A 24,604-nucleotide genomic window follows, 5' to 3' on the forward strand; every position below is an offset into this window, starting at 1 on the left:
ATCCACCCTTATCGAAGTGGAACAACGCTCGATAACCGAATACATTTGGACCAAAACGCGCCTATGGTTCCCGAATTCTGAGATTCCATAGAGAGATCGTACTATATACGACAACGGTTCTCAATCTTCAAAGAGCGGCTCATGGATCTCTCGTTCCTCATGTGACAGTAACAGATTATACATCTACATAGTAATTTATACAAACTTGGATCTTAATGTCTATGGCTCTCACCATGAAGCTCATTAATTATTGTCATTGAAATTAGGAGAAATTCCTGAGAAATTGAACTCGTTGAATTTTACCGTATTATTATATTTCAGTCACCTATTATGCAATTTTGTTCCCAAGGTTTTTTCTTATTTTTCGGGCTGTGTATCAGGATTACGATGTTTTTTTTTCGCAAATCGAGAAACAGAGATGTTTGACATATTCGACACAAGGCGAATGTCCGTGTTGTCCTTCAGGGAACATCGTTCTATTACCGGTAGCGACAAGACCGCGCGTCGCGAAGGGTCTTAGCATACAATGGCGATAGGAGGAGACTCGCCGCGTTGGTAAAGAGCACATGGCAGTAATTTTACTCGCCCATACGTACTAACACCGAAATATAATACGCGCGCTCGCGCGATACATAATGCAAAAGGTGAGCGCGCGCGCGCGCGCGCGCATACGCAACGATTCGCTACGCAGATAGATGGATAGATAAATCAATTTATTACGCCGCGAGAGATATCTCTTTAAGATCGCGCGTGCATAAATATGTAGAATGTTGAGTAGCACAAGCAGCGCGAGAAATATTGCAATCGATAATCGCGCGTAACGCGAGATTAGCTGTCCGGTTAGAAGATACGTACGATACTCTCTCGCGTTTCGCGATGAATCTTTTTATTCTTAAGATGTGGGGCGAGATGGAGCGCTGTAGAAGACTCTTTGAAGAATAAACAATGACACACATTTTTAAAGTTATTTTATAACCCGCGAATAAATTTTATTCGTGGATATATGTATCACTTTAAAAAATTATTATTACTGTTCTTGAATACAAAACATTTTTTAAGATCAAATAAACAAATTTTTTAGGAACTGGCAAAACTTATATAGGATTTTCATCTATGCAGAATCAAAATGATTGTCCGCTTTAATTGCCCAATTAAAAGCGGTACGACACTAATAAACGCGCGACAATCGTTTATGATAAATCTCTTGCAGATATAGTATATTTGTGATAAATGTATAATTAGCGAAATTTTATAAAGTCACGAGTATTCGGCCCGTTTTGAAAAATAAATTATTTTCAGGTAGCATACACATACATAAATACGTACGACACACCCGAATTCGCGTCACGAATAAAGCAACGAAGAGAACCACGGGGTGTCGAAAGTCCACACATCCTTGTAAACGTTCGTTTCTGCTCGCTCTCGCTATCTGATTGCAGACTTGTTTCGCGGCGGAAGCTGTTCTCCCGGCTTCTTCTTCAACGCTGAAACGGCGAACGAAGAAGCCGGGAGAATCCGAGACGAGTTATCATCGAGATTTATGCGCGGCTTCATCGAGCTTTTATCCGCACGACGTCTAATAAAGCGATCGTTATAATCGTTCCAATTCGTAAGATTCCGAATTCGCCCATTTTTTAATACGATTCTAATCAAGAAACCATCTACAATAATTGTGTACAATATTGAGCTTTATTTGATAGATAAGATATTATTATATGTATCTTTATTGCATCTATTTTCTGTATATAAGATATTGCAAAATTACTATTCTAAGAATGAAAGTAAATTAATGATATATTTATGATTATTGTTCTAAAATTTAATAAAGTAAAAAAGAATTTAATTATTGTTAAAAAAGTTAATAAGAAAATAATAAAAGAATAAAAAATTAAAGAGAAACATATATGTTGAGAGAGATCATAATTGTCGACAAATTAATACATTATAAAATTTCTGACTTTTAGTTATAAAAATTATCCTGACATTTAAAATTTGACTTACAGATTTATACACGGCACCTTGATTAAGTTTAATTTATAATGAAAGTTCTTATTCCCAATTACGAAAGCTAAAATCTCTTAATTACCATTTAAAATTTAAGTTGCAAATGTAAAAAAAAGAATTTTCTCTCTCGTCGCTCTTCTTTGTCGTAATTAAAAGCAAATTTTAACAAATCCTCGCATCTATTTCTGTTAGCAATAACAGAGATTTTTTTTACTCACATATTTGGCGACAAGAACCGCGCAAGGAAAGATCTCGTCGTTCGACGAATCTTGAAAACTCGCTCGATTTTATTCTAATGACCACACATGTTACACGTTTCCCGATATAGAATGGGATACAGTCATACATTAAAATAGAACGCTGCGGTTTCCTTGCGTGTGCATAATTATGAAGACGAAAAGCTGGATAATCAAGAGAAACAATTTTATTCTAAAAAAGCTCTTTATATTTTTTTGTTTATAAAATGATAGATTTTTTCCTAAAACAATACAATATAATATCTCACAATATTCTAAAATTAAAACCAATTTTTTATCAAATTACATTCGTGAATTCATAAGTAGTATTTAACTCATCAGTATTCATTCGGAAGATATGGGATTATCGATTATATCATTGAATATATCGGATAAAAAGGCAACTCATCGGTATTCGATCGACTCGCGATGGGTATCGAGAATATCTCCTAAGAAGCTGCGGATAGACGGAATTTAGAAAAGAACGACGAAAAGAAATGGTGGTGGCGAGGCGAGGCCGTCATTGCCGATGCATGGGTTGCGCTGCGATCGCCTCCCATAACGCATCAATCTCGCGCGCGGGAGATCCCTCGGGAACCCCTGTAGCACAGCGCCCTGTCCGAAGCTCGGCCGCGCTCATCCGTCACGGCCGGCACTCCCGAATATACGAGTACTCGCGATGTTTTCACGAGAGAAAGAGAGAGGGAGAGAAAGAAAGAGAAAGAGAGAGAGAAAAAGAACAGTAACAGCGGCGACAGAGAGATCGTGCGTACCCTCGTGCGTGTCCGCGTGCGTGCGTGCGTGCGAGATTCGTATTATCCGTCACGATGCCTGTATTACGAGAAGGGAGCAGCAACCAGTGTACACACACACATACAGTGAATCGTATGACACAGTGTGTGTACACCGAGAGCTGGTTTGAAAGAGAACGCAGAGAATCCTTCTGCGTTGTTTCGGTATCATTGAGGGAAATAGTCGGAAGGCTAATAAGCGAGAGCCCCGAGGGTAATGACTAGGGCTGGGATTCTTTTTTTCGCATTGCGGCTGACAGTTGAAAGAATGCAAATTTTCGAAATTTCACATTTGCACACAATCGGATAAATTATTTTTGTAGAATGCGTCTTGCAATTTTACGTTTATTGCTCGTGGAATCTTTCTATTAGTATAAGACACAAACAATGAAAAATATAATTCTTACTAAGAGATAAATATACGAAAGAGATATTCGATCGTTAATATATTTTTGCATCCATTTATCCTTCACAATATGTTAGAGATCTGTCATGGATTCGCGCGGTATGTTCTCGAGAGATAGACGGAATTATTATAAATTATTTCGTCGAGTAACTAAACTCTTTAAATGTGAAAGGCTCGAACCACGAGTGAACCGCGGGCGAAAGGTTCTCGGTTCGCATAATTCCACATTATCCTCCGCCAGATTATCTTCATTAAACGCGTCTGCGGTCGCGAGACTTCGTCTCCGCGAACGCAAATGCATGGCGGTGGATGTTGGTGGATATAGTGGTGGATTTATAGACCACCCGTGTAGAACTTACTGCTAACGAATATCTTTCATAAGAGCAATATTCTCTTTCGCACTTGCGAGGGTGAAATGCTTTTATATTAGAGCTAATAAAAGAATTTAAACAGAAGAATTTAGTTTGAGGATGGAAACATGTCAAGACATTTAAAACGATTATAGAATATCTAAATAGATTATATCTAGATCATTGATTCGATGATTTCTCAAATAATGTGTTTGCACAATTTTCTCCCTCCCTTTTTCTCAAAAAAAAAAAAAAAATATACAAAGTATACAAAGTAGAAATAAGTCTGACGAGAAGTTTTCACTTTATGAATGATTATAAATAAAAATACACTCTTTTTATAATAGATAATATAAACAATTTTTTGAGTTTCATTCTTTATTCAAAAATTATTCCTTCGTTCTCTTTTTGAAAGTTTTTAAATAGTTAAAATATCTAATTCTCAGAGAATTTCATTATCTCTCAGATTATTTTTGTAATTATGTATTGTAATAATTACATTAAATCTTTCTGATTTACTTCTTCAATTATATGAAAGAAAAATATTTTTCATTATAAGTTCTATATATAACTAAAGTAACAAATATTTTGCAACACAATTGTTATACTAATAATTTTTAAACAAATTTTTAATAAAAACATTATATAATTTTGGAGCACTGATATGCAATTGATTATATTGTAATTTTATATCGATTTATAAAACTGTATATAAATCGATAATTATAAAACTGTATATAGTCTTGACTTATGATCATTTTGATACATGCAAATATTCAAGCTACAAGAAAGAAACCCCCCCTTCGCTTTTTCTGTTATACATATTTCCTCCATTCCAATCGTCTGATGTTTTGTTTCAATATTTCTCGACGCGAAGGGCAATTACGAATTCTTACATCAGGTAAACATCCAGCGTCGCATATGGACATCTCGATCTACCTGCGATTTCGTATTTATCTTTAATTAGGAAAAGGATCGCGACTTGTTTTCGAGAATATTCTATAAACTGAGCACCGCGTATACAAAGTGGAAACATTAATGGGATTTTAACATCCATTAAGAGCACGCGAAACATATAGAACCGACTCTGCATTCTTTACCTTTCTAAATAAAAAAATAAAAAATTTATATAATTATTATGAAGATGTAATAATGAGTTTTTTTCTTAATTTTTTCACATTTGCAATCTGTATTTTATTTTTATCTTTGCTTTATTATATTATATAAAGCTATTTAATTCATGAGAATCAAAATTTTAAATACACTATCAGTTACAATTAAATTCTCCCAAGTTAATTTTATTTTATTATTTCTCTAATTAATTTTCTATTAATAATTTCTCCATTATATCCATGTTATAATTAGATAATGAAAGAGAAAACATTTTAAAAATGAAACACTTAAACACATTGATACATAATGGATCAATACGGACTTACATAAAAATATTTGTCCCACGAGTTTCAATTCTCTTAAACCGAGGCATGTCTGTTTTTGTTGGTTTTCAAAGCTGACCCTGTATATTGTCATGGCTGCGTGTCGGCCGATTCATCGATCGATTTTCCCCTATCCAGAAATACGCGTATCACGATATTCCGTGTTCGAGGGCTATTCTTCCCTCTCGCTCTATCTTTCTCTCCCTCTACGAGTGACCGTGTATCGACTACGCCTTGCTCGCGCACGTCTTTTGCATACTCGCGAAATGCGCTGTTATCACGTTTGTCCTAATAATTCTGTCCATACATTTGATTCGTCGATATGTTTCCGACCGGCAGGAACGTCGTCGGAGAAAAAACGATCGCTGGGTCTGCGATATCTCCTGATCGCCGTCACGTCCGCGCCCAACTGTACTCCTAAACCCGAAAGTCTTCCCTCCTTATCCTTATCCCGCACATTCCCCCTCATTTCTCTTTCCTTTCTCCCCCGTGCCCAGCCCACGTCGATCTCGATCTCGTCTCTCCTCTCGTCGTATCTTGCATCCCACGGATCACGGTTACGAGTCCTATCTCGTGGCCTCCTCGTCGAGCCCCGGCTCGTACGAAATAGCAGAAGCTTCGGTGGTGGACGCCTCAGAATACTAATTCGCGGGCCAAAGTATCGCGAAATCGCAAATCTCGATTGGCCTAAGTAAGCTTGCGATGCGATATTCAAGTCGTTTCTACGCGCGTAAATTCAATAGCCTCTGCTCGCATCAATTACAATCAATTACACGGTCGTCTAATTAAAATGCGTCGACGTAATTAAATTTACCTAAATTACGGACAAAATACAATTCTCTCGAAATTACAAATTAAGATTTAATATCTTGCGGTCACTTCGATCCATCAACAGAGATAACAAGTGCTCTAGATCAGTTGCGTATCGATTCAACATGTTAATATTTTATACGTACAATCGCGCGGACTTTCGCCAGTTACGTAAGTCGTATATGCAGCACGTGTGCCAGCATTTTGTATAGAAACTATTTCACAGGTCGGCTCTCGTAGGCTGTAAAATGTCGCGAGCGCAAGAGTTAGGCGACCATCTAAAATAACAAACCGCACGCTGGGGAAAGTGTTGTAGCGTGAGCGGGGCGTCTGTTAAAATTAAAATACCCGGATTAATTTACCACACCCCGCTGTCCGTATATTCCTCCCCTTTTGCTCCCTCCCCGCCTCTTCCCAGCGAAAAACGAGATTTGATAATATCAAGGGCGATCCGTGAGCGGAATAGTCGAGTGGACGTTGGTTTCGTTAGGTCTGTGTCTCGTGTAATAAAAGTCACCCTTCTCCCCGTAATCTACGACGCTACGGAAAATTCGGGCCATTAAGTATGTGCGGACTACGTGACGGTGATGACGACGAGGCACCAGAAATTAAAAGAGAAAAATTTTATTCGGTCTCCACGTCGAAGTTAATTTAACGCGTTTGGGCAACGATTCATGGGAAAACACGTGCATTATTTTCCGCGTGCGTGATTCATTGACGTGATTCTGTCGCGCGCAATCGTCAAAGACACGTGCCGTGGATTTATGTGGAGCTAGTGTTATAAACTCGCTCTAAAAATATCTATCTGTTGCAACGAGGATAGTAATGTTTGAAAGCTTACCAAGCAACGTTTATCGAACAAAACTAAATGTTTCTTACGACAAATATAGGTTGCATCTTTGTTTTCCTTTGCAAAAAAGATTAAAAATTAAATAAATTTTATTAAATTTGTGTTGATAGAATTACATTTGATTGAAAACACAGATGATACAATTTTCACGCTAACACGAAGAGCAGTTTAATTAGATAATTAAAATTATAGGATCTTTATCTTTTAATTTACTACGGTATCCATCAAAGTGCTATCCATTTTGTTTTTGTTATTCTCGCATCGCACACACGCAGACTTGCCCCGGGATTTAATTCCATCTAGCACTCTGCGTGTTTCGTTTAATCGAGAAACGTTCATTTTTACGTATCGCCTTCCTTGTCGCTGACAAATGTCGGTCCTAGTCTCTTAGTTACGAGAGAAACGACAAATTTCAAAAGGGGGTGCTAAGTATCCGAGATAGCTTGGGGAAACCGTCGTCGTGAACGATGAGCCGAGAACGTAGGAGGAATCCCTGGTGATTCAATTCGATACAATCGGGAGTAGATTTCTACGCTTCCGTTATATATTGCACATTCCTAACCCTATGTCGCGACACCCTCCATTCCTCCCCATTCGTCACTTCGTTAACACGCGTAATTTTCTAATCAAACATTTTCAGAGATTCGTAAAATTAGGAGATTAATTTACACTAACTGTTTGTTTCTTTCCGAAGAAAATACATCATAAATCAAATCTATCAATCAATATATTAATCTCTGTCCTTCTCGCGCAATAACTTTTTATAATTTTAATAAAGACTATCTTAAATAAAATAATTTAATTTAACACGAACTTGATCTCTTTAAGAGATAAAATTCATTTGTTGTATTACTTTAGCCTAAGTGCAATTCTAAGACAAAGTATGCAAATATCACAAATTATATATATTTTATTACAATATAAATAAATTTAATATTTAATATTTTTCTTTGATTTTAGAATATCAGTATTTGCATCTGTTTGAATTTTGCATTAATACAGCTCTATCCACGATATTATTGGAGATATACCGGAGATACGCGGGATGTTTCGTTCAAATCCACCGTGTGGTTTCGATATGAACCACCGCCGTTCCCCAGTTCTATCGCGCTTGAAGTGGCAACACTCTCCGGGATTCGCGGATAACCGTGATATCACCGCGACTTCTTCGCATGTATGTACATATATATTCAGCTGCACAGACACACACGCATACACATGGACTCTCTTCTCGTATGCGGTATTCAACGCTCGTTCGCGCATTCTCTTTCTCTCTGTATTCACGATATTTACATCGACGTCCATGGTACACCCGAGCGAGGTAAATTTGGGTGCAACAACCCGAAGTTATTATCGTGTCGGCTGAGCGTTGATCCCCATTTTTCAAAGTACCTACAGAGCTCGCCCGACCCCTCACGGCCTTTCAAAGGCTTCCCGAGGCTTAACGAGGGTAAAAGGTAAAATAAACAAGCCCGCGCAAAAGCCAGGTTTTCTCTCTCTTTCTCTTTCTCTCTCTCTTTTTCCTTCTCTCTTTCTCTCTTTCTTTGTCCTTGTGTTAAACGCACTGGCGTATGCGTCGATACCGATACCTGCCTGCCTATCTACCTAGCGTGTAGGGCGCATGTGCATCCGCGCGAGAAGCATGAAGGCACTTAGCTGATTGCCCGGAAATTGATCAGGAAAATTGGACGGACGATAGGGCGAGTCGCAAGCGGCCTTTTTTGTTACCGGAAAATAAGTTGTTTCGCCATGATTTTTCGGCGTAGCACGAAAAATACCTATATTATTCGATACGCTGTCAGCAGTAACGATTACTTTCACATTTCCAGATTGATATATTTCCATATTCCTCGCTTTCATGTATTGATTTCCATTAGTTTTTTTAACATTTTGAGTACTTATTTCATAAATATGAGATCATATGGATTCTAAGTATTTTTAAACGTTAAATTAAATAAAATCGAAGAAGAGTGTGTCGAAAATTATATATCTGAAGAATCAGTTATTCCTTTATATGTCATCAATATTTATCCTTATGAAAGCTATAAGCTCGAATAACAAGAAAGATTCGAAAACATGATTTTAAGTTAACATTGATATTAAACTATAATATTATGACCGATTTTTATTTACTTATCGTATCTACGGGATCGGCGAAAGCGGATTTCGCGGTATTAGAAAAATTGGCGCGTGCGAGTCATGGAATTTTCAGTTTAATTCTCATATCTCGCCCTTTTCTTTCCGGAATATATAATATCTCGGCGTACGTTCATCCTATTTTACGGTAGCGCATTCGGTTGCGGCGCCTTCTTATTGCGTTCGCTGGCTGTCGATCTGCGTTTCGAATAAAATGTCAGAGCCAGAAACGATTTTTCCCTCCTTTCTCTCTCTCTTTCTTTCTTTAACTTTAAACTAAAGGGGCCACGCGATATATACCGGAAAGAGGATTTTCGGCGGAGGGGCGAGAGGAAAAGGCAGTAAATCAGATTTGCCGTCTGGGAAAATGTTGTACTGGATTAGGTTCCTACACGTGCGCCCGGCGGGAAATCCGATTCTCATCGAAAGTGTATTTCGCGGTATCGGTACCGGGGCCGTGGAACATCCTTCTCGTGAATCCACGTGGCGAGCAGTCATCTTTAATTTTCTATGTGACGCGAACAACAAAGAGTGCATTTGTCACTCTTTTAGAAATTCTAATTCCTACTTCTGCCTTTAAAATAATTCCCGATTTCGTACGAAAGCTGTTTTAAAATCAGTCATTTTTTATTTAATTTTATTTAATTACTCGCACATGCGGTGGCCAGAAAGATATAGCTAAAAAACTTTTTTTCTGATCCGCGATACAAATATCATGAATAAAGTTAAATATATTTTGTAATTTTTATTCTTGTTGAATAATCAGCTAATATTTAGTAATATTTTTAACGATCAATTGGTAAAATAAATAAAAAACAAATGTGCTAAAGTGACGCGTGTCTAGTAAACGTTCATAGTTTCTGGGTACCTCTGGTAATAAAACGGATTCCTGCTCTAATGCAGGAGCTTTCAGAGCTACGCTATGGATTAGGGTCATGTTTCGACCACGTCAGCATTTCCGTACATCACGCACACGCCTTAGCGCGTCGAATTCCTTATAAGCCCGTGAGATTGGACCTGATTCGAGGATGATATTCGTATCGGAAATTCCGTTCCTCGCTTGTGATTTATTCGTAAGTATCATCATCGTCGATTGAATCCTTTTCATGACAACGAATGGTTATACTATTCGATCTAACGAAGCCGTCTGTTTACAAAATAGTATTCCGCTCGATGCGTTATATCCGCATTGCGAACTCGTATGGAGACGTTAGCGACAAGGCGTCCTCGTTGACACGACAAACGCACCCTCCTTGTTGACAAAAAAGAGCCGCCATCCTTCACGGTGCACAAGCGCTATTCACGAGAACCGATTTATCCGCGTTCACACTACCAGGGCCGGTTTCAGACCTTTGTGCATTCATCCAAGATAAAATATACACCTAGGTAACTAGGGATTTTGCTACCTAAGGAAAGAACTAAGGTATATATATAAAATAACATTTATATAATAACATTTATACATAATAAAATTTTTCAAATTTCAAAAATTTAAGACAACACTATTAAAGATAATAGAATTAAAAAATAACATCATTATTATTTAATAAAATATATCAAGAAATGAAAATATTTTATTAAATAATGATTAAAAATAATAATGTTATTTTTCAAATAAGTTATTTTAATAGCATCCTCTTAGGAATCTTTCAAATCTCTCTAAAGAAATTCTATTTTTTGTTAGTTATTTGAGATCGACCCTATCATTCTCACCAGTGCCCTTTTGTACTCTTCTAGCGAGTGTCAACGAAGCGCGCTGCAAGGGCAGCACGAACACACACATACACACACAAACACAAAACACAGTGCGTGCCGGAAAGTGGGTCGACTGCCAGCGCGAGAAGAAACCTGAAGGTGGATGGACGCCATCGAGAGAGGGAAAGTAAATTTCCGCCTCGATTGGCGTCTCCGACGAGTGAATTTCATTCCCGAAAATCCGGAGGGTTGAATCGTCCCTATTCCGCGCGTCTCCCTCTCCCTTCTTCGCTTTTTCCCGTTGCCCCTCGCGCAGCGCGCGCCTCTTATAAGCTGTAATTCATATCTCCACGTTTGACCGCAACATCCCCCGTACATTATTTATTCTAGGTGCAACTCGTATTTTTTCGGCCATTTTATCAGGCATCTCTCGATTTATGTCCATCGACCGCTCGGTCCCTAAATACCGTATGTGTTGTGTGTGTGTGTGTGTGCCGCCATGCTCACAAATTCATTGATATTCCGCGCAGAATTGTCGTCCGCGCCATTGCGATGTCGGCCTAATGAATTTAACCATCGTGCCGATGCCCTCTTACCAGTCGGAACCACTTTGCTTCTTCACACCCATCTTCCTCTTCTCCTTCTTCGTTTATAGTTTCTTTTTTTCTTCTTCATTTTTTTTCCTCGATTCCCTTTCACCAATATGCGCTTCTTCAGTAAGCTCACTGTGTGAATTCTTAAATTGATAATCCGTTGCGATAATTAAATCTATTATATTCGCTTTTTCGATAAGAAAGATATCCATCTTTTATTATGTTAAAAAAACAGATTTGACGTATCAAACATGAAGATGAGAAACTGATAATAAATTTGTTTCTTTAAATAAGTAAATTATAAGCTAAAGCACAAAATTAATATTACATATGCTAATATTGTAAATTAGTTTTTAGTATCTGTGGAAATTGATTCTTTAATCTATTTTTTACGTAAATAGTAAACGAAATTTTAAATTTATAAAAGAAAGATAATATTTTAACATATTACAAAGTCATCATTATTAGAAAATAAAAAGAAAATTAACAACTATTAATTTTTATAAATTAATCGCAGATATCAATAACTTCGATTATGTCAATGTATAACTTCATTTACAATTGTGTGTGTTTCGCTCAACTCATAAACAAAATTAAAATCTTCAATAAATTTCCCAGATGAAAAACTCTCCAGAGCAGACTCTGTTTATACACGAAGCGAACCAACATGTTTCACGCTGTGAAAAGAAGTCTTTCATTCAATGGGTCGCGTCTTGAAAATACAATCATTCCTGACTTGGATCCCGAGTGATTATCTCTCCGACATTTTTCGTTGAAATGTACAATGCCATCTGTTGCACAAATACCAGTCTAAAAACGAAGAAGGAAATGAGAAGATGCTTTCGGTTTTTTTTAGATCGCACTCTTCATATTTTTTTGCGGCTACGTTAAGGCAGGTGAAACCGGCCAAGCGTAACGGGAAATCCTTGGGTATGGCTAATAGCGATTCAGCTTCCTCTGCCTCCCCCGAATCAACGAGGACGCATAGAAGATCCTCAGTGTAGGTAGGTAGATAAGTACATCACGCCCGAATGAAGCTTTTCGGAACCGTTGCACCATAGGAACGGATTTTTAATTTCGAAACTTCGAGTCCCCCAACAGACGAATGGCCGGATATTAAACGTACGCCAATCGTACGTCCAAAGATGGACGAATTCGATTTATCCTGATTAATAATAAATTAACACCCGTATACACTCATCCATGAATTAAAAAATATATATTAACTTGAAATCGAAATTACACGTTTATCGGTTAAATTAGTGATCAATAAACTTCTAAAAAATTTGCAAGTGCAAATATGTCTCTTTATGTGTACTTAACTAAACTATGTATCTCTCTTGTAATTAGTTATAAGTATCTGATCTTTCTATTTATTTATTTATTTATATATTTATTTATTTAGAGAGAGAGAGAAAGATATTAATCATATATATAGTATTTTATAAAAATTTATATATTGTATATATATATAATATGAGAGAGAGAGAGAGAGTAAAATATTTTTCAGCGAAAAAAATATTTACTACTTTGTATTTTATACGTTTAACATGATTAAAATCCTAAACCTAAAGTTATTTAAATTATTGCAGAATAAAAATTGATCTGGAACGGAGATCAACATGAACATGTCATAGCATGGCTGTTAATCTTCTTTGAGTAATCTCTCGTGAGATCGTTCATGAAGCTCCATATCAATGAGCCCTCGCTATTTTCGTTATCATCAAAATCATTCGCACCCTTGTAAAGATTGAACATAGATCAGCGCCAAGATGTTCGCATTAACGTGGCTAATTTTCTGCAAGAGATTTCAGCCACGATCCATCCACCGGACCCCGTATTAACGACAGACCGCACGTCCGTTGATCGTCCGACTGTTCGCGGTCTACGATCGATGATTTGGATTTGGGCCAGGATAACGCGGAGAAGTCCTCTCACACGGTCATGGCTTTTCGGCAAGCAGGCAGGCGGGCAGAGATTGCCGGAGCGAAATTGAGGTCGTGCCACTGGCCGTAAACCTCTGAAACACCGCCACCGGCCGCGCCATTCGGTCAATTATTCGCTTCGAATTACGGCCCTCCAATTGCGCGAGAGTTATAAGAGCAAGCCGGCTGCTGCTCCCGTTCCGATATATAGTGGGCCGCAAACTTCAGTCGATTGGTAGCTCATTTATGATAACGGCTGGACGACACCCGGTAGTCATGATCCGATCCCATCAACTTCACCCGCGAAATAACTTTATGCCTTTCTCGTATCGTTTTTATATTATAAATTGATCATATTTGTCTATATTTGAATACGCACGCGTAGCAAAATTTGTGTAATCTTATCAAAATGTCTTACGAGAAAATTATATATTTAAAATAAAAAAAGAGAGAGAGAGCTGTCATATATTAAGATATTTTATTTTCCTTACACTCTTTTTTTATATAAAATAAATTTAAATTATAAATCAACGAACGAATTCATAAGTTAAATAAAATAACACACATAAGCTAATAAAAGATAAAAAGAAGATTGATACTTGATGTATACTTGATATGATGTAACAAGATAAAAATCTTAAGTATAAATAAAAAATTATATCACAAACTAATATTAGATAATCGATAAAAACGAAAAGGAATATCGAAACGGGCGAAATTTCTGAAAAGCTTAAGAAACCGTTAAAAAACCGTTTGGGTACTTAACTTCCCCTTTAGGAAAAAAAACCTTCCAGGTACATAGCCCTCCCACCAACGTCAAGGTGTACCTAATGGGAAGGTTTTATCGGCAAAAAGCCGACAATGTGATATATGTGTGCTCTAAAAAAATAAACATTCGAAAAAACTTGGAACAGCGAAAAACTTTTCGAAAATCACGCGACCAATTTTACAATGATATTACATCTGTTCTTCTCTTTGTATATTTTCTTTGTATATTTTTGCGCTATAAAATATAGGCCCTCTCTTTCGTGTTTTAAAGGAATTTATATTTCATGTTATAAATGATAAATATTTCTATAGAATATAAAAAATCATCTGAAAATATGACCATCATTATGTCAAATATATTCGCGCACTAAAATCGAAATCTCGCGAAATAAAAATAGCTTCAGTAAATTACAGATTGCTAAACACTGTACCTATATTATGCAATTAATGAATATCGAAATATGAATTAATTACAAGTGTACTTATTTATTTAAACGCACTACTCCAAGTCAATCCGTTCCGTACACATGACATTCTATTACTAAACGACGAAAAATAAGAATGTTAACAAGTTTATCATGCGACACGACGTAATTCATACAAGTCGAATGAATATAAACAAACATAGTTATACACACATTCACACATATACATACACAGATTCCTTCTTGAGATTATTTATAAATATAATCCCGAAACATTTTTGACCTTTTTTTTACTTGCTCTGTCACAAATATACACACATATATCGTTTTTAAAAGTCTCTAAATTGATTCGAAATTAAAGAAGAAAGTGTCAAGCCAATTACAATCTCGAACAAAATTGAACATCACGTGCTTTGCTGCTTAGCCGTACAATGTGTGGTTTGTAGCGACAATCTCTTTGCATCCTTTCGTATCATGATACAGACCTGGGGAGGCATGAATGCGCGTGTATACGAGTGCATATTGGTGTCACGCGATGTATGTATACGTCTGTATCCTCCGCAGGAGAGCTTGACAGGTCGGGCGCTGGGATATAACCGCGCGGCGTTTCGCTCGTATATCTCGACCCACGCAGAAACATTCGTTAGTAAGCGATCTCTAAAATGGATACCTTAATGTAGCATTCGCAAACATTATTACGGCTCTGCGACTCCGCTTTTCCCCGGTTCTCTCGCCCATGCAAATAGAACTACTTTATTTGCGTCTCTTCGCGACCCCGTCGCCCCGCTCGACCCCATTTTATCTCGGCTTCAAAGAAAATTTTCTGCGTTACATTAACCAATAGAAACCACCATGAATATGCTCGGGGATTACTCTCGTGGCATTCTCGAAATTTGGTAATAAATCTAGCCTGCTTGCGTGAAAAAAATTGCATCAAAGATACGGGAATGACGTAAAAATTCATAGGTGGGATAAAAAATACTGGAAAAACAATAGCCATTGATCATCAATACACATTATCTGGTAATTAAATATTAAAGCTAATTTATATAATTATCAATGAAATATTCGCGTAATTATATAAAAATCTATAATTTTTGTATCTATTTTGTTCATAGCGTAACCTACTTTCTAGGATCGTTAGCGACGTACAAACTACTGATATAAGTTTACTTTCAATTTAGCGAATCGATCCGTCATACCGCGATAGTTTAGAAAATTTACGGAAAACAACGATGGGTAGTAACATAGAACGATGAGATGAAAAGTGATGCCTCAGAGTTGACTAAGTCGTAACATAATACAAACAGAAATGAGCTACGGAAGAAGAGAGAGAAAGAAAAAGAGAAAACTGCAGGAAGAGATTTTAAGCAGCCTTATCTAAAAACTATAAAAATAATATATATACATATTTCAATGAATTATTACGGTTTTCAAAATTGATTCAATATTTTACAAAAAAAGCGAATACATCAGTTCACTGTAAGTTATAGCGGAATGAAAATAGAGATAATAAATCAGAAAAGGAAATTGAACAGAGATAAATCAAATAGAAAAAGATCTTACAAAATTACATATAAAATTCATATTTATGAAAATTTCTTGACGTATTATTTTAGGACTGTTAAGATTTTTGACGTATTATTTTAGGACTGTTAAGATCGATCCAGCAGCATTTAAAGAGGAGCATCTATCGTAATATAGAACGACGAGACGAAAAACGACGTGTCAATTGACTAAGTTGTAATATAATGCAAACAGAGATAAAGCGAAAGAGAAATTTAGAGGGGAGAAAAGAAAGATAGAGAGAGAGGAAGAGCGAGTCGACAGTGGTGAGCGGTAGCTGGTCGACTGACAGCGCCCAAAGAATTAGTATCTTGTATCTGGCGAAGAGCGCCACAAATCATTTGGGGAGGCTGTCAAGCATACCTCGTGCTCAACGCAACTCCCCTACTGTCTCTCTCTCTCTTTTTCTCTTTCTCTCTTTCTCTGGGTTGTGTTCTCTTCATCTCTTTCTTCGATACTGCGCCAACGATCTTGGGGCAGGAGCGCTCCTCTTCCTCTATTTCTCTCTTCCGTTTTTTCCCTCTCTCTCGTTCGTTTGCATCTCTTTCTTATTCGCGATAGAAAGAGGGGGAAGATCAAAGGACGCCGGCACCATCGATGCCGCTAATGATATGCGACCCGCTGCTGCCGGGCAAACTGGAAACTCGAGGACGCGAGATTTGGACTCCCCCGAAACAAACCGCTGTAAAAGATTCCTTCCATCAGTTTCTTCTCAATAAAAATTAAAATATTGAATAAAGAACAAAAATAGCGGTTAAGTTCACTGGCGAAACTTGGACTTTAGCGTTTCCATTCTCTTAATTAATATTTCGATAATGAACTTTCACCATAAATCTCTCTTATTTTTTAGGTATAATTTTTATTTTTGAAAAATTGATGTCATCCTTTTTTTCCTCATGTTTTCGCCACCCACATCTACAACTTTGGACGAGGAACGACTGACAGGAGATTTTCGTGCGGTGACGCGTACAAGTTTTCGCGAGTTAATTTGCATTCGGCACGCGTACGCACGCGTACGCACCCTTCGTACCGTTGATATAATTCAACGTTACAGTTTTCTCCCTCGTGGTGCCGAAAGGCACGAGACAGAGTCCACCATTTCAATCGCTTAGGTTCGCGCGAATTACCGCCTCCAGCCTTTTACGGCACATCAAAGGGACAGGGGACCATGAAGGAGCGCGCGGCTGTCTTAACATATTCGAGTCCCAAGGTATCCCTCTTCGTCTCTTCCCGTAAGTCTCCCCCTTTCGTTCTCACTTTTGTTCGCCACCTTCGCCCTACGCACCGTGCAAAAGCGACTCCTCTAGGAGGCATATGGAAGGTATTTGCCGTGCAATTCGAGAAGAGAACGCGAGGCGATTGATCCCTAAAAACCCCGGGGATAAACTCACACTCGTGTTTTTTCGTTCAGGAGGAAATATTCTCGAGAAGAGCACCGCGTGCGCGCGCGCGAATAAAGCGTTTATTCAACCGGAGATGCGCCATATTGACGTGAAATTTTTTTTCAACGCCCCATATGCCCGTTATTTACTCACCTGCCACAGTAAAACGTCTTAATTTACTAGAGAGATTTTTAACATCGCGCAGATGGATACATTTGGAAAGAAAGATACATATAAAAGTATCATCAATAAACTAATCAATAAAATTGATTTTTAATAATACTTTTTATTCAAAATTCTTAATAGTAATGAAATCGCGTAAAAATTAAGAGATTAAAAGTATTCTTGACATTTTCCCAGATAATAGCTTAGATTAACTACGCATTCGATTAATTACGCGACTCTCTTCGCTTCTTGTTTCAGGTGGCGATTAAGATAATAGATGTCGAGCAGGGCAAGAAGGATTACGTGATGAAGAACCTGACGAGGGAGGCGAAGGTGCTGTCGATGTTACAGCATCCAAGCATCGTGAGACTCTATGAAACTATCCGGGTGAGTGAGAGACGCTTTAGGGCGCAATCAGTTTAGAGAATTTCGACGATTGATCAAATCTCTTTACTCTAATTGACCGCGTCGAAAGTTTAATCGAGTCCTTAATAACAAAGACGATTCACCACAGTCGATCAACAAGATTCAGTCGCGCCGCCCATTGTACTTTTGTATAACGATCTATTCATTCCTCAAAGAGAACTATGCCGTTTCGTCTCGCGCACTTCTCTTTTAGTGACAGGCACTATCCCCCTCGTAGATTCTACGCTTCCTCGATCATGTCTCACTCGGTACATGACGTTCGTCAGAGCTCCATGACAAATCGCGAGTATCCTGAAATTTCGTCAGTACCGGAGTCCATTAACGCCATCCGAGAGATGATCCATCTTTCTAGATTTAATTAAACACGCCACTTAGCTGAATTTATGAACCTGCCCGGATGCGTATCAAAAGTAGAAGAGCTTTTCACCCCTTTAACTGTTTTACTTCGCAATAAATTTCGGATTCGAACGAAAAATGATAAATTCTCACGATCTTGATTTCCTTGAACCTTTCAGTTTCGTGACTAATATAAATAAATTGAAACTGGATATGTAATTTTTTGATAAATTCAAATTTCGATACCGCATCAATAATGTTTTTCGTTTTTATTCGTAACAATAGTACGGAGAGTGCGTTTTTTTTTTTTTCATATCCACGACAAGCATCGGAAATTGATTTTACCGATATTATATCGATTTCAATTCGCGAGTGCAAACTCGGAAAATAATTTTTTTATGCTACAATTTTTTCCACGCCGATACAAAAAGAAATCTAGACCGGCATCATTAATGTGCAGCGCTATCGTACGTGACCCGGCTGTTATACCCGGCGAGCGTTGAAAACCCAACACGCAGAATCGCCTACACACGCACACACACGTATACACATGTACACAAACGTACGCACATGATAAAGGTGTACGCGAGGGAGAGGAAAAAAAGCCAGGGAGAGCGGACTCTCGTATGCTTGTACGACGTAATTGAATTCATGTGTGGGACGTCGATATCAGAGGCTCCACCGGCGACGTAGCATCGCGCACCTCGTTTACTCTGAAAATTTTGTTAGTCCGCGCGCTCGCTCGTCACGATCGAGTTACGGGGACGAGGGTATAGTGTACGCGCCGGGAAAGATAAAGTACGTAGAAAAATATGACGGGAAAACGCACGCGACCGGCGAGATAACCCGGGTGCGCGCGATTCGGGAATTTCGGAGCTCTGCGAAATATTTCAGCACGAGATGAACGGGCAGCTGGGACGACCGACCTGTGTTCGGGGAGACTCCGGGGAGACGTGTGTAAAATTTTTCCAGCCAGACTACTGCTGCCGGAATCATTTCTTGCATATGATAGCCGGTGCATCTTCCTTTCAAAAGCAACGCGACTGAAAAATTTACGAAAATTTGCTTGTCGCAGTTTGCTTGATTTATAAAATCTGTCTTCCCCGATTCTTATCTGTCTACAAAATCACCAGACAAGATTCTCATCAACATTTTCATTAATTTAATTGAATCAATTTATCGCGATTACATAAACATGCATTTTTTCATATTAATAATCTTTTTTCTTTTGAAATAACAAAAAATTTGTGCATTACGTTTTGTAATAATCAACAGACAATATACCTCAAATACATGAACGTGCAACAGGATGTGCAAATATTCACGGAAAAAGGATTCATTTCCGCGAGCTTTCATAAACGAACGAACGAACGAGTTTCGAGATGGCACCGTTCGATTTTTTTCTCTCGATAAAAATGATTTTATAGTCTTGCAGATGATATTACTTTCTCCCATACGTTTATAAAACGTGCGGATGGAAGAGTGCGTCTTGTTTTATTTAAGCTTTCCATCGAGGGGAAAGAGCTATTGGCGATGAGAATGCTCGCACCTGACGGCAAATATGCTAATATCGAGACGAGACTTCGCCTCGCCTTCCTCGCCGTCGCCAAATTGCTTATATATGACGTCGCCTTATATCTCATTTCCACGTCGTAATCTTTACGATGGTTGAGACACGCTTAGGGTGCCCGGCACCATGTATTTCGACTGCCGATTCTGCTGGATTCTTCGAAGCATCTGCGCCTGCATCCACGTCGTAAAGTATATCCGCTTTCCAAACAACTCGCTTTTCTTAGGGTCGTCCTTTCTTAGTGACGTGACTGCGCGACAATAGCAATCGATGACGAAAACGTGCTATCGACGATGCGCTGCACACGGCTAATAGAGTATGCAAATGACCACTCTCTCTTGTATTAATTATTGATAGAGTTCGGATTTTGATGGCGCTGACAGTCAAACGCGCAAACGTGCTCACCGCAAGTTTCCGCATTTCCATATTTATGAATAATTTATTCTAGTTGAACGTAGAGCCCTCGTGCTGCTCTTTTGATTTAATATAAAAATTGTGGATTCAATTTACATATATGCGGGTACTTAATTCTGTTACAATTAGTTGTTTCATTATATGTATATCAGCGTATAGCATATAAAGATCTGTCATTAAAGAGAGAGAAAATTACATAAATATGATGAAACGAAAAATAGTAATAAAGAATAATTTCCAATATATACGGTGCACGAAAAACGCGCGGTAATAAAAATTTCAGTTTACTGTAAATTCATGGTAGGATATAACGTACATAACGTAGAATAACAAAATTTCATTCTCCGGGAGGACAATGGGCCGGTGATCATTTTTTATATCGTAAAGCTGCGTTATTGCAAGCGCGCTTTCCAATATCCAACATTTTAGGTAAAGCCGTGACGTTTACGGGTTATCGATGTTTCCGATGTTTCTAGTTGTGTTACATTGTTTATTTTATTGCCTATCCTATACAGAAAGATTCAAAATTATCGTCCGTTTTTGCGAGGAAAATTGATATCGAAAAGTAACGCTTTCCTAGTATTTATTCTCATTTAAAAAATATTAATATTAATTATATATTATATATTCTTGCACTAATAATATATTCAATTTTCTATTTAAAAATTAGAAGATATCTAAATGTCAAGAAAAATTATTCTAAACTCTGATTGCTCTACCCAATTAAATTCGAGTCTTAATTATTTATTAAAACATTATTGCAATTATATAACAATCAAAAAGAGAAAATATTTTTAATTAAGTTATTTATTTGCAAATATGTAATAAATAATAAATCACAGAATGAGATGTGTGCCTTTCTGAATCACTCTTATGTAATAAGAAAAGATTTACGCCTGCTGATTTTTACGAAGATGCATGTTCGGCCGTCAGCGTGTTACTCATGCTTGGGATATTGGAGGAAAGCCGCTTTAAGCGCCAATTAAGGTCATTATTGTCGGCCTACAGCGGCTGTAAACGCACCATTCGCGCGATTTTATGTCGGTACCAATGTTACGAGCCGATGAATCGCATAGGATTCGTCTGTTACTGACGTCCAACGACGCCGTCGTTCCCTTCATTTGGGGGACGAAATCGCTATAAAAATGAACGTGTTGACAACCACATCTGCAGCATGCTGCTACAACGAGTTCGAGTTGCCTCATTGGAGGAGTATGACGCCATCTTAAATAATAATACTACAGAGATTTGCCAGAAGTATTTCGTACAAGAACGTTTTTATCACATCATAAAAGAAGCAATCAGTTTAAACGCAGACGCAAAAGAAAAACGACATATTAGAAAACTAAGGCCTGGAGAATATGTGACTTAATTTGTAAATTTTTAACGAAGGACGAGATACTTTAAATCTCCATGGAAACTTAGAGATGGAAAGAGATCTCGCGATACCAAAATTTAAGAATATGTGTACGTTAAATTTGAGCTAAAAAAAGCCTGCTTAAAATTCCACTCGAAATCTTAACTTAACGCACACCTTTTTGGCGCGAGTTAAGCGAGCAACATACTTCTTGTTTTGCTCGGAGAAATGAATTCCACGTTTGACGCTCTTTTTCTATCGCCGTCATTTACATCGAATTTACATTTCTATTTTACCTATACTCGGTGATATATCGAAATCGCGAAATTCATGTCCCATCCGGAGATTTCAATTTTGACTTGATTCGATTGACAAACGTGGGATGTATCAACGGATCCCCGCCAAAACGAAATGGCGATTCTTGCCAAACGAGATAGACCAGCATCTTTCGCGAATTGACTTTACAAGTGGCCTCCGTATTTTCAAAGAAGTTCTCGTTTGGTTTCTATTGCTTAAGTTCTCCCCCGGTTACACCGAATAGAGCGTGTCGCTTAAATCAAGCGAAACGATATTTTTCAGAGACTTGTTTCTTAACCAATTGTTCTCCCTGACAATCAAACGAAACAAGTTTTTTATCTGGTAAAGGACATAATTTGTGACACAATTTTATCTCAAAAATATTTCATCTATATCAAAAGTTATCAAATGCTGTATAAAATATATATACAGTAATATTTCTCATTATAAATATATTTCATTAACAATTCCTACAAAAGCGACATAAGTTTTTTATTATATTTTAATATTTCTTTTCATTAAAAAATTTATGTAACATACACATACACACACGATAGAGGTAAGTTATTAAAATTTATTATAACTTTTCAAAGCAATTAATGTGATAAAAATTAGAAATTTCGTCCCGTCTGACTTTGCAATTAATATTTGATCCCTGATACGCGCATGCGATATTTATTCGGCTCTCGTGATCCATGCGATTTATGATTAAAGCAGTCGAGCCACGCCGATGTGTCCGACCGCGAGGAATAAAATAATCATCGATGTCGGAGAACATCGACTCACCATTTGATCGGGTGCGGTGAATCCGCTTCGACCGTAATTCGTCGGTCACGTGCGGCCCCGTCGACGTTGCTGCATGCATATCGTTGCATTAAGGTAATCGCTTAATCGACGAGGCCCACGCTCGCGTGTCTCGCGAGCGCGCGCAAAATTTGGGAAACGCTTTCTCGATAATTACGATACGCCTCCGCTTCAGTGCATTTTAAATAGGTACGCGCGATCAATTTCGCGCAACCGGTCTCTCGACTCTCACCAGTTCGTTGCTTGTTGCTCCATTTTCACGAGCGCAGTGACTAAAATGTATGACCGTACTTCAGCAGCGAGCCAACCAAAAAGATGAGAAATACGATACGTTGTCGTCGTTTAATAAATTTCAAACGCGTCATCGTGAATCATACTCTGCAAGCTCTGTTTTTTTTTGTAATTTCTTGTTGAAATATAGTAACGAAGAAATTTCAATTACATCCTCCATAAAGCTGTTCAAGAAAATGATGGTCCAGAGAATCTCTCATCGTATAATTATATACAAATCTATGTATTTTACACAATTCTTGCAAAAATTATTGTTTTATAAGTTTGGTATGCTCGGTATAATTTTAATGAGCTCTTAAATTTCTATAAAATATAAAGTGAAAAACAAAACGTCCAAGAAGCTGTGAATCTAAAAAGAGTTGCGGGATATCCTGCGCTGCTGTATCTCGTAGATCTTCACGCTATCGATGCTGATCGATAACGATTTAATTTAACGCCTGCTTACAGTGCGGATCCGTGTACTATCTCGTGACGGAACTCGCGACCGGCGGCGACCTGTGCACGCACATTAAGGAGCAGCCGGCCGGTAAACTGGACGAGAACACGGCGAGGCTCTATGCCAGACAGCTGGTCGCCGCTCTCAAGCACATGCACTCGAAAGGAGTCGTTCACCGGTGAGTCACCCGCATTTTAGCCACGCTGTGCGCGAATTTTCGAGCTGTAGTCGCGACTGGTCCAATAAACTTCCTAAAGTTTATTGAACCAGTCTCTACATCTCTCTTAATAGGATTAACTTGCGAAAAAATTCAAATTTTTTTCTCTAAATCAAAAACTTGATTCAAAGCTATAAAAAATTTTGATTCGAGGATTTCATGAGAATACGGCTTATTATTGAATTTACGCTGAAGGAAAACTACTCTAATTTTTTATCAGAGATCAAGCGACAGGAGGCGAAGATTTTAAATTTTATAAAAGAGAAATACTGGATTTATGTGTGTGTGTTATATTACGTGACGGACATGTGTTTAAATAGTAGATAGTATAAATCGGCCTTAAGATGCAGAGCAATCTCACGAGGATCTGCAGGGCGCGATCGTTTACCCTCCACGCGTTTATCCTCCACGGTCTAATAATATTCAACCGCACTACGTGTCGTGTCTTTTTTCCAGTTGGCCGCAGTGATGTACGGCGTTGGCCAGCCGTATCGTTTTAATAAAGAAATCGTCTGGTATATTATGCACGGGGGAGCGCTTGTGCGATTGCAACTCTGGAGAACCCAAGACACACCGTCTCGTGCGATCGCGCCGTGTCGATAACCACGCGCGTTCCTGTTTATTACGAGCGGAATTACACTCGCGAGGATACTCGTTCGCGCTTCCTCGAGGCCGCGTCGACGATTAAAAGCGGCTTCCTGAATTAATTAACCGGCAGGTTCTTCATGTGTATTGCGCGTGCGCTAATTTTGTTAATCGTTTAAATTTATTGCTGCTCAAACGATGCCTATTTATATCAAGTACCAGAGATTATTATCTTGAAAGTGCTCGAGCGAAATGTTACTCGAGCCTCCCCGTATCTTGTTTTAATATAAAAAGTTAACGGCATAATCTATAAAATTGAAGTGAAAAAAAGAG

The 24,604-nt window shown here is 38.1% G+C and overlaps 1 protein-coding gene and 1 long non-coding RNA gene across 5 annotated transcripts in view; one reads left to right on the forward strand and one right to left on the reverse strand.

Annotated features, from left to right (window-relative positions):
* Positions 1-24,604, forward strand: part of LOC145967294 (MAP/microtubule affinity-regulating kinase 3-like) — a 206,120-nt gene that overhangs the window by 150,267 nt on the left and 31,249 nt on the right. For all 4 annotated transcript variants that reach the window (XM_083092049.1, XM_083092050.1, XM_083092051.1 and 1 more), the window contains 2 exons: positions 17,797-17,925; positions 23,481-23,647. In XM_083092049.1, the coding sequence (XP_082948175.1) occupies positions 17,797-17,925; positions 23,481-23,647 (296 nt within the window). The remainder of the gene's footprint in view (positions 1-17,796; positions 17,926-23,480; positions 23,648-24,604) is intronic.
* LOC145967297 (uncharacterized) overlaps positions 1-24,604 on the reverse strand; it is a 130,657-nt gene that overhangs the window by 74,045 nt on the left and 32,008 nt on the right. The window lies entirely within an intron of this gene.

This window comes from Camponotus vicinus, unplaced genomic scaffold, assembly GCF_025532165.1.
Source record: "Camponotus vicinus isolate PSW18456_S1 unplaced genomic scaffold, iyCamVici1.0 SCAF_2, whole genome shotgun sequence".
NCBI lineage: Eukaryota > Metazoa > Arthropoda > Insecta > Hymenoptera > Formicidae > Camponotus > Camponotus vicinus.